Consider the following 12,015-nt stretch of genomic DNA (forward strand, 5'->3'; position numbering starts at 1 on the left):
GCACTCGGGGACACGCCGGCGGCAATTTCCTCCAGGGTCCGTTCGGGGAAGATAAGTGTCTCTGCCCCCTCCTCTTTCCCCGGGCAAGTTAGTTGTGCCTGGATCAGAGTCTCAACTCCCATGTCTAATAAGGTCAAAGGAGGGAGGTAACTCACACCTCCCTGGCCAAAGGGAGGGAGGGATGCACGCCCGGTGTCATCGATGTCTGCTTGAGTTGAGTGGCACAAGAAATACGCTCATACTGTAGATCGGCGAACACTTGTATCTGCGACGGAGTTCCCCTTGCCGGCTGGTGGGAGTCCTATTGCTGACGTGCAGAAACAAAGCGTAGCACCTCGTCATTGGAATAACATAAAAGGTAAAGAAAATATGTATAGCAATAAAACATCATAAATGAGAAAACTAGAATCACGAGAGGGTCTTGTCCGAGTTGTCTACTCCGAGCGTTGTAAGTTCCTCAGCTTGTGCTTGAGCTGACAAATAGTGTTCCAGCGAACTATTCGTCGACATACCAATCTATCGTGAGTCTTTTTGATCAATACCAGCCCCGCTACGTGAATTTCTGTCCGGTTCTATGTAGTTCATTGCTGGCCAGCTATGGCCTTCGCTCCTGGCCCCCGACTTTGGCGCCGCAGTTACTGTCGGTGGTGGTTCAGTTTGTCTTGGTGGCGCTTCATGTGCAACGAGAGATGGTCAGAGCGGGAGAAGCAGCGCTCGCACACCTTGCATTTGAACGGCTTGGCCCCCGTGTGTTTGCGGTAGTGTCTCGTTAGCTCGTCAGACCGCGCGAACCGCCACTGACAAGCGTTCCATGTACACCTGCAAAGGAAAGCAAAGAGACGGAGAAAAGAGAGAAAATTGTGAATACTATCCATTCAGCTTTCACTCTACTACAATACGGACAGAATCGAATAGATGCATAGATAAATGAATGGATGCGCTGAACATTAATTCAGAATTTCATGCGCCAGGTGTTCTATCAAACTAAAAGGTGAAAACTTGAAATGGTACAATTTCGTCAGAACTATCTTTATGAAAATAATCTGGGAGCTTTATATGAAAAATGTCTAATGTCATCTTACTTGACATCAAATGTTAATGATAGCTTATAGTTTATTACTTTCCTGATACTTATATGTAGACGCTGTAATGATTTTGATACTAAAGCCTACCATGTTACACATGATGGTTACAATGCAGGGTATGATCAATCAATTGATCGGCTAAAAGATTGATTGCTTTTACGGCATTCAATTCAAAATGACTGCATCGCATACCCAATATCAATCAAAAACCTTTATTCTTACAATGTCAGATATTTCACAGTTTGCGCTGTGTGTGTGTATGTGTGTGTGTGTGTTTGTGTGTTTTATTAATGACCAAACTTGTTTAGAGAGAAATGCATGTGATACCATGTACAAAGAACCGTAATCAACATCTTCTCAGGTAACTATGGTCTTGCTCAATTGCTATAATTTTACTCCTTATGCTTTTATCAAAAATCAAATACTAAAGACGAAAAAGAACGTAACACACACACACACACACACACACACACACATAGTAACGCTATAGCAGCTAGTATTCCATCAATGCTGCTTGATCACATTAATTCTCATATGTACAGACATAAGTTGTACAGACCTTTCATCATGTATGTATAACATTCTTACCATGAATGATTTTGCTTCCATTGCGTATGGATAGGGTACACACTATAACACACACTCGCTTTTTCCCGTTACGTTCCCCCGCTACAGTTACTTTCATCACTTCAGTAATTATCACTCTAGATTATCACTTTATTCATAACTATCACTAATCTTGTCAAACAAACGTACAAACATACAGAAACACACACAAACAAACACACACATACGCACTCAGCTTTAAATGCCAATGCGTGGGAGAAGAGAAAAATTCCATCGTGACACGGCAGTGTTTATATAATACATTAGATCTGCAAACTTTGCAAATAGACGAAGATCGCCTCTTGAACGTCAGCTTTGGAACACGTTAAGACGAATGAAATCATGTAATCTTAGTGCCACTTTAATCCAAGTGAAAAAAAAAAAGAATTAAAGAAACCCAAAGGTACGGGATGTAAACGTGAGTATATTATACAATCAAAGGATAAGGCGCTAGATCATCCGCATGTAGGGCCTACATTGCATTTCAATGATGCCAAAACATGGAAGCCGTGACGATTATCTTGACATAATATTTCGATCATGTCACTTTGTACAAGGCTATTAAGAGTTTGTTCTCACGTACGATCGATGCTTTTGTTAAAAAGAATGAGGGCCGTTTTGGCAAGTGTTACGGATGAGTTATTTAAACAAAGATGAATTGTTTCTCATACGTTTCACCAATCAACTACTGTTCGGAATAAAGTGCTATTCTACTCCTTATGCAGACTATTATAAGACTGGTTTCAGAATACACAAAAATGACCTTAAAGAGTGTACCGGCAGTGCTTGAAGGGACTAAATATTGTCAGTACACGATGCGGAGTGTTTACAATGAAATAGACGTTGTGTATGAACCCTCTCCATCTGCTGTTTATTGTCACTATTTTTAATTCATTTTCTCTAATAAAGGTAGAAGAATCATCGATAATGCGAACTAACTACGACAACGACAGTGATCGAACACTACGCGTCCATTTACGAGAATGAGCGATAACCGGCCTATCATGAGAATTGTGCGTAAATTGTCGAAGCGTGGAAATTGTACCATGCAAATAATACACCATTTTCCCCTATTCCCAGGCACCGAGCTCGCACTATGTGGTTTGATAATCCTCGGTAATAAGTAGACACGGATAGCGGTATAAGCAGGCAATTATTTCCAGGTTAAGGACAATAATGTAGTGATATATGAAAACACATACATCGAAGAAAAATATGACTAACAATCGTTTTTTATCGGTCACTAGTTCATTACCATTACTACAACTGATAGTAACAATATGAAAATGATATGATTGGAAGTACCTAGCTTCTTGACTTGTGGGCTTTTAAAAATGGGAGTCTTGGTCACATTGTTGTGGCGTGACTTGTGACCATCTCATTACGTAAGACATTACTTATTCTCATGAATGAAAAATCTCCAACATTACGCTTTCTCCCGCAGATGAACTACTTCCTGAAATCTATATTCCAGGTTTAATCACAACTCTTTCTTATTGTTGATTTTGACAGTCAATACGAATGAGTGACGTCACTTCCAGGTGATGACCTACACGGATATGGTAAGGCGCTAAATGAACATCATCTTATTGAAGATTAACGAAGACCGTTCTAACGAGGACTTAAAGGGATGTACAGTATTGGTGGAGATGAGAATTGGGCTTTTAACTTTTTGCAAGTTACCAAGAAAACACTTATGATATAGTACAGAGCATACCGTTTTACCAGGAATTCAAAGTTTATTTGATAAAATTCGGGTTTGGAATGACTGAAACATCCAAAAACAAAGTAAAACAAAGCGATCGGGTCCAACACTTTATTAAGATCGCTCTCTTTGGGATATCTCAGCCATTTCAAAACCAATTTTCATCAAATAAACGTTGAATTCCTCATAGAATTACATGATCTTTCACATTTCATAAGAGGTTTCTCATTATCTCACCAAAAAATGTTAGAAACCGGAAATTAGGTCTCAACCAAAACTGTACGATCCCTTTAATCGAGACGAACCGCTTCCAGTCAAAACTCCATCGGAATATTTTGTAGGAAAAAACTACCATGTACCAAGACTCAGACGTTGGAACCGTTTTAAAGATTATTTGTGTCAGCTCGTGATGTAGATTTCTAGCATCTTTTTCACTACATTTCCTCAATACAAGATGGTGCATCGGACACGTGGTATTTGTCTCAACGGATCTGGGAGGAGACAATCAATACGCGGACGAAGAGTTTATTTATATCCAAACATAAATTTGACCTTTGTTTGACATGTTTCATGCACGTTTTGAACTTGATTTATCGGTCCGCTCTGCTGCACATGAAAAGCGGGTAAATGGCTAAAACATCGTGCCATATTTGTTTTATGAAATGGTTATTCAAATCTCTCTGCGTTTCCATTACTATGAATGATTGTTAGACTCGGTCAAACATTATCTTAGTAATTATTTTTGAATGTTTCTCTAGGAAACAACGTCAAAGAGTAGCTCACTTTTCGTGAAGTCATCATGTTTTGGTAAGTAAATATCCCGGACTGTGTTTTGTCACGAGCTTTAAGCTTGTTATATGCGCAATGATCGTGGAGGGATGTCTAAAAATACCAATGAAAGACACAGCGAGACGATTCAAAAATATCGGATTATTTCATGGAGTAATTATTTCGGTCTACTTCATGGATTGTAATAACCAGCTGTTTATGATTACACATCCTTTCGTAATCTGAGGCATTGAGGTGGCTTTTTTGAACTTTAACAATGTTTCATTTCGTGCGTGCAGGCAAACATAAAAACGTGTCTGAATGTTGTCCGCGGCTTTGTTTTCGTGCTATTGGACCGCTCAACATCAGACGGAACAGACAAAAAGACGTGTTACAAAGACGACCTGATAATGAGGTCACGTATAAAGGAAAACCTTCAGACAACATACCGGCTTCCCTCTCTCTCCCTCACACACACACGCACACACACACACGCAGGTGAGGAGAAAGAGAGATGAAAACATTGGTGGAGGGAGATGCATGGAGTGAGATAGGAAGATGAGTGTTGCGCTGGGGGAGGAGATCAGAATGGACACACATCCAATAAGCAATATGCGCTCAGTGTTTCCACATTGCTTTCTGTTCTCTGTTCAAGAGATAGATAGATACATACATGTATACATAGAAAGACAGGTAGATAGATATATAAATGGATAGCTACATAGATAGATAGATAGATAGATATGGTATATATATATATGTTATATATTCAGATACATAGATAGATACGTAGACAGACAGAAAGATATTGATTATATATATTATATATATATATATATATATATACATATACATCTGACACCGATATATATATATATATACGTATATATACTTAGATAGGTAGACAGACAGATAGATAGATAAATAGATAGATAGATAGATAGATAGATAGACATACAGATAGATAGATAGATAGAGATAGACAGACAACAATATTTGGAGAGAGAGAGAGAGAGAGAGAAGGGAGACATTTATCCCATTATGTGCTGGTGTACTTGGGTCTATAAATAGAAAAGTATGCCAAGAGGTATTGTTTGTCCTTCTTTCGCAGAAAGCTATTATATTGTGCAGAAACTCGACTGAACCTAGAATGTCACGGTCTTCCTCTCATATTATTCCTGGTCTGTCAGACGTGTATACCATGCCATACTTATGGATGGAAACACAACTAAATCGTGCACCGAGAGCTTATGCCAGAGAAGGCTGTACTGCTTTGAAATACAGCACAACTCTTTCTAGATTTAAGTACTTACTGAAGCGCTCTTTTTTGAACAGTTAGCCATGACTGAGTAGACAATGTTCTTTTTATCTATCCTGTCTCAATCCCTGTGTATACTGCATGTTTATGTGTATATTGTGTGTGTGAGTGTATGTAATCTGTCTTATTTATCTACTTGACTTCCCACAGAATTATTTGTAAAATATGTTGCCGTTGTAAAGTATATAGTATTTTCACGTGTAGGCAACCTAATACAAGCACAAGATGCTTTCAAGGCTGCCTGGCTCTCATTGTAAACGCCACTAATATACAGTTTTGTGTTTTATTTTGCCGAATAAATGGCCTGGATTGGAATCAATCAATCAATCAATCAATCAATCAATCAATCAATCAATCAAGGCGGGTGATATATGGATGATTTTTGCTGGCGTCGTGTTAAGGAAGGCGGACCAATGTGAACTTATGAGTCATCTAGCTGTTATAATTTGGTGTAAGGTTTAATACATTCGCACGATTAAGCCACAGTCGAGCTGGAGAAAATATTTAAAGTTATCGTCGTCTGCGTGAAAGGTAAAAATGCTGAAGAAGTTCGAGTAGTCTCCCTTAATAACCGGTATTCATTTAATAATCTAATCATACCGTCACTTATCAATTCACAAATTGGTTCTGCTGTGTTCACAATTATACTTTCAGCATTCCACCCATTCATCTCCTTTTCATTCATTCATCAGTAAATAACTCGTTTGTTCATCCGAGCACATATCAGTCAAAAAAAAAAAAAATATCTACCGGTAAGTAAATCCGTGTGACCTTGCTACTCAGAGATGACATACTACATGTTTATCGCCGCCTTTTCGACGTCTCGATCTATTTACGAAAAACACTCAATTTTTGTTCACAAAACATGTTCTTTTTTTTTACCTGTATGGTTTCTCGCCTGTGTGTATTCTCTGGTGAGCTTTGAGGTGTGAACTCTTCGTGTACACCTTTGTGCAACCTGCCAAGATAATAAAAAGGGAGAAGAAAGCATTACCGCCATGCACGGATATCTGTCAACATGTTCAACTAAATAACATAGCACAAGTTACAACACTTCACATATACACATACATACATACACACACACGCAACAAACAAACACACAAAAAAGAGAAAGAGTTAAAAAGGCTGGGCTACCGTGGGCGCTTATGCGAGTACAGATCCACCTGAGGGGAAAAGGGACGGCCAGACGAAACAAAATTCGCGCATGCTTACAAACACAAAGAACATGAATAAATAAATAAATACATCCGCCAAGAGTGCATTCACGAATAAAGGTGACCATAAGGAGATCCAAAGTAAAGAAATCTAAATGTTGGAGAGGGACCCTGGTACAGGACTTGTGGAAAAAAAAAAGTAGGAATGAAATCACATGAACGGGCAAGATTTTGAAAGAATGCTTTCAGCTTGTACAGGACTCTGATAATGATTAAACTGACCCTATGGTTTACTGACAACGGCTTCCGTAATTTTCCTGTACTTGAGTATGCTTTATGCAATAGCCCAAAGGCGCCATTGCATTGGTTACTACATTTATCCTTTGACTGGCCTCAAGATAACCAAGATCAAGTCATGGTTGATACGTGTCAGACAAGTTATTCTAAAAGACAGTGAAATGTACAGTCTGTATACAGACGGCATGTCATGACGTGTCATGACACATATAACTACTGCACTCCATTATCATACTGCACTCTATATTAATGTGTGCTCTCCGAAAATAATTGTAAGGAATGAGAACAAGATAGAGAGTGAGTGAAGAGAGGAAAAAAAATCATCCAATGCCTTGAAGACAGGCTGTGAGGGCTGTGCCTAAATCTAGTACAATCGACTGTAAACTCTTATAGTACAACATCAAGGCGTTCACTGAATTTCAAGCAGACGACACGTTTTGGCTAGGCCCTCCCTGATATAACGCTGATATAGCAGCGATATATCGGTCTCAATCGGGGCATCTATATCGAACATACATGTGTGATATCTCGATGAACTGTCAAACCCGGAGCATTATCGGCGCCCAGGTACGTCGATGTAATTCACTGCAAGTTACAAACACACCTTCATGTACAGGTACGATTGCTGGCAACACCTTTTCTTTCGACGTACAAGTATTTTCGACAAAGTGCGAAGAGTGAGAGAGGAGAGACACACACAAAAAAGTGAAGATACGAGCACAAGAAACGACGACTGAAATTTAGATGCCATTATCGCGATACCTGCCAGACGTTATCTCGGTCCGATTTATCTCCATTGGCCTGGCCACCCCTTTTGAGCTATTTTCGACACGAAGGAGGCATGGGTTTTTATCACCTTCTTCTCTCCTTGTGCATGTATGTATCTTTATGTATGTGCGTCTGTCTGTGTCTATCTGTGTGTGTATGTGTGTGTCTGTCTGTGAGTATGTGTGTGTGTGTGTGTCAATTGTCTGTGTGTGCGTTTTAGTGTGTGCTTGCTTTACTAGTGTCCTAAAACTCATATCCTCAGAAAACTATGCGGAGCAGATCTTACCAACTGTTTCCACATTATTTCATGCTGAAAGCTTGTGTTTTGCGTTATATTTGCATCCTTGACATTTTGTTTCATTGATTAAATGTTTCATTTGAAAAGAAAAAAAAAATACGTAGTGGCATTTAAACTCAATTCAACTAAAACAGACAAACTGCATGGTGATGGTGACGTAGGATCCTACTGAAGACCATCAAAGATTAATGCATATGAGATTCAGATTGTTTCAATAGCCGAGGACTTAAATATCTTCATTGATACAAAATCTCCTCTTAACTCTTGAGATCCAAGATAATTTAAATTGGTACAAGGCTTGGTAAAAGTGGAAATTCATGACAGGCTAGTTTTGAATTTAGTTTTGAGATCACTGTGCGTTTACATGAAGTTGGGACTTCACAATGACACGTGAAGGGCATACCTACGACATACAAGCTTGCTACTACAGTTCAAATGTCAAGATCGTTATGAAGCAGCAAAATTTCAGTGTCACAGCAGCAAGACTGTGCCGATTATAGAATTAAAAAAAAACAACAACCTTCAAAAGCAGAAAGATAATACGGAATATGGACACCTCAAAAGACATTTTCATGCTACTTTCACGAATGATAATAACTTAGTCTTATTCACCCAGGGTAGCTTCTTCAGTGTTGCCATTGCTCTACCAAGGGGCCCTGCCATTTTCATCACCCTAGCGTTGGCTGGTACCCATTTTTACACGACTCGTTGTTTTCCTTACACAACCGTCAACAACATAAAGCTTCTACAAAATTAATTATAACTCATCATCAACCAAAATCGCTTATCTTAACATGTGATTATCATTTATCCTTTTTTCCACAACAATGATGCTTGCCTCTCAATTCGTTAGGAACAAAACTTTTAGTCAACCAAAAGCGGCGTACCTCGATGTGATAAATGGCTCTTTCGTCTAATTTGTACCGTGATCTCAAATGATGTATTTCTCTGTTTGGAATACTCTCATTTCTTTTTTCCTTTGGTTAAATTACAATGTTGCCCTCATTGATCTTAGCAGCCAGAGCACGCACAGTTTGATCATTTCAAATGGGGACGGGGTGGTAATGATGCAAGGAGGATGAATAATGAATTAAATCCAGTCTTAAAGGGATGGTATAGTTTCGGATAGGATGAGAATTTTTTAAGATCGCTTTTCTTTTTTTAGATAATGAGAAAACTTCCTATTAAATAAAATCATGAAAGAGCATAATAACTGTAAGGAGAATTCAAAGTTTATTTGATGAAAATTGGTTTTGAAATAGCTGAGATATCCAAAACGTAGTGATCCTAATGAAAAGTGGGACTCGCCTTTTATTAGGATCGCTTTGCTTTACTTTGTTTTTGGATATCTCGGTCATTTCAAACCGGATTTTCATCACGTAAAATTTGACATTATCATGCTCTTAAGAATAAGAACATTTAAAATAAAAATATTTTCGAAAGTTATAACAAATTGCAATGAACAAGGATGATGACATGGCAGGGTCACCATTAAAATGCATTAGTTGGGGGTCAAGGAAGCAGCACAAAAAAAAAAGGCATGGGTAGATTATACACATGCTCTTTAACATTTCATAAAGTGGTTTTTAAGTATCTCGCAAAAAAAAAAAAAAAAAAAAAAAAAAAGCTGAATCCTCATCTCAACTAATACAATACAATCCCTTTAAGTGTGGCGTCCACCGGCTGAATTCGCGAATAAAATGTTCCAGGGTATAAACTATAATTTGCGTGATCTCCATCAGTACTCATTAGTGCTCGAGGCGGCCTCATATAAGCTCTTATGTAAAAAAAGAGAGGAATGTGGACGTGCATTGTGGAGGAATGATGGGGAAAAAAGAATGTTGACACTCTTTTGACAGAGATGCCAAGCAACCGCCAGAGGGGATCGATTATACACGACCCTTTCGAAATCATCGCATAAATATTCTTCTAACTATACAGTTTCATTATTATGTATGTACAATAGAGGTATCGCTCTATTTATCCCCCCCCCCAACGCGTAGATGTGCTCACTTGCATCATTACCCTGCTCTCTCTCTCTCCCATCTCTAATTTACGACGTTCACTGAAAGTATGCGATAGTGAATTCAAGCTTAATTTTGGATAAAGATTGGGGAAATTGTTTTCCGACAAACATCGATCATGAAGATGGCAGAGAACTCGACCAAAAGTTGCATGGCTCTCTGGTCGATTGTTGTCCCAACAGAGAACGGAAACAGAACACAGCACAGAGACAGCGGGGTGGGGATGGGGTGGGTGAAGGGGGTAGAGACAGAGACGTTGGGGATGATGGATTTCATACGTGCCTGACATGAATTCACTTCGATATTTACGAAGTGGTATACCTCCTTGGTGTTGTATTCACTGTACGGAAGTTTTCTAATAGTCTAACAAGTGAATTCTACATAGTTCCCATATATATATATATATATATATATATATATATATATATATATATATATATGAGAACTGCCGCGATTTTATTATTTTTGTTTCTTCTGTTGTTGTTGTTGTTGTTGTAAGACTGAACAAAATGTGGTGCATTTTTCGGGCCATTGTTTGCTCCCACACACATTCCTTGACTTCAGTCAGCTCTAGTCAGCGATGTTCTACAATGACATGCAATGTCGCCTATCTACAAAAACCATCAGTGGATAATGACGTGAAGAGTCTATTGAAGAAGACATCTCATCCTATACTCAGTACAATGTGCATTCGAGTCATTATATTCCACTGCTACCTCCTGTCGATTTTGTTACTAATTAAACACGGTTCTACCATTTATGACAATAACTTTTTTACTTTTACTTAGTTTACCTAGCATCGTGGTGGTTCAATCGAAAGGATTGTTAAACTGTGATTGAGCTGTATAATGTTGTTCAAATTGATGAAGCAGAAAAAAATTGAAAACAACAGGGGCATGACGGACCACGGGGCCTATGATAACGGTAAATTGCAATAACACGTCAGTAAGATCTACTTTAAAAAAAAGCACACATAAAATACTAGATCTTTATGGCATTTCATGATCAAAATTCCTACTTGAGTTCGATAAGTAGATCCTATTTTGTAACTTCTCGCAAATGTAATCATTCCACCTCAAAATAAAATTAATTGTTAAGCAAATTAAATGATTTACGCGTCACTAATAAAACCCTCTGGTTGTTGAGCATTATTGTGAGAATATCCCCATATAGGATGGCCATGCAGCAATGTATCTAAATCATTATTTTCTTTTCTCAAGATACTGCCGCGAGATAAGACATCACAAAATACGTTACTTGTTGGCCCATGAAAAACTGTCACCACAACCATTACTGCGGCTGTGAGGCGACAGAGGAGCGATTGCCCTCATTTGTTCAAGATTTCATTTCAGACCTGTAGGGTGACTGCGTCTGGTTTTAAATTGGAGCAACTGGCGTTGAATAAACAAAATATCTAGTACACCTGGCAAAAAAAAAAAAAGACAGAAGAATACAGCTGAGATATCATCTAATCCCTGTGCCTGTCATCACTGCATGGCATACACACAAAACGTCTCATAGAATTGCTGCTTTGGAATCAAAGTACCATCTCTATGAAGATTTCCAATTGTTCCCACCTCGTTGACTCTTTTCAATGTAGAATCTAGTGTCATTTGGGTCAAGTTCGTTCTCCATGCGCCAATGGGTATTTCCAATGTGCCTCTGCTCTTTAACTTTTGATATTTATGTACACATATTTGCGTCTAGCTCATTAAATCAATCAGGCGGTAATGAGGACGTCGAATCCTTAGATATACTTAGTAGACAAATATAGAATAGAAGTACGCAACTTCCTTATGAATCGGGTCAAACCTTCTTTTATGAAACGGAGATAATAACAACACAAAACATTAGTCACCTTTTAAATCAGATCTGGTCGGCTAGCCGTTAAGGCGTTTGTCTCTGCGGGTTAATGGTATTTAAACATTCCACCTGAGAGTTGTGTTCATTCCCTGCTTGCTTTGGACCATTTAATGCAATACAATGGAA

General features: G+C 38.6%; 1 protein-coding gene across 1 annotated transcript in view; it reads right to left on the reverse strand.

The window, feature by feature from the left end:
- Window positions 1-635: 635 nt before the first annotated feature.
- LOC140235516 (uncharacterized) overlaps window positions 636-12,015 on the reverse strand; it is a 38,168-nt gene continuing 26,788 nt past the window's right edge. Inside the window, exons 3-4 of the mRNA XM_072315540.1 lie at window positions 6,365-6,440; window positions 636-819 (exon numbers count right to left, since the gene is read on the reverse strand). Coding sequence (XP_072171641.1) covers window positions 636-819; window positions 6,365-6,440 — 260 coding nt within the window. The remainder of the gene's footprint in view (window positions 820-6,364; window positions 6,441-12,015) is intronic.

This window comes from Diadema setosum, chromosome 11 (genome assembly GCF_964275005.1).
Source record: "Diadema setosum chromosome 11, eeDiaSeto1, whole genome shotgun sequence".
Lineage (NCBI taxonomy): Eukaryota > Metazoa > Echinodermata > Echinoidea > Diadematoida > Diadematidae > Diadema > Diadema setosum.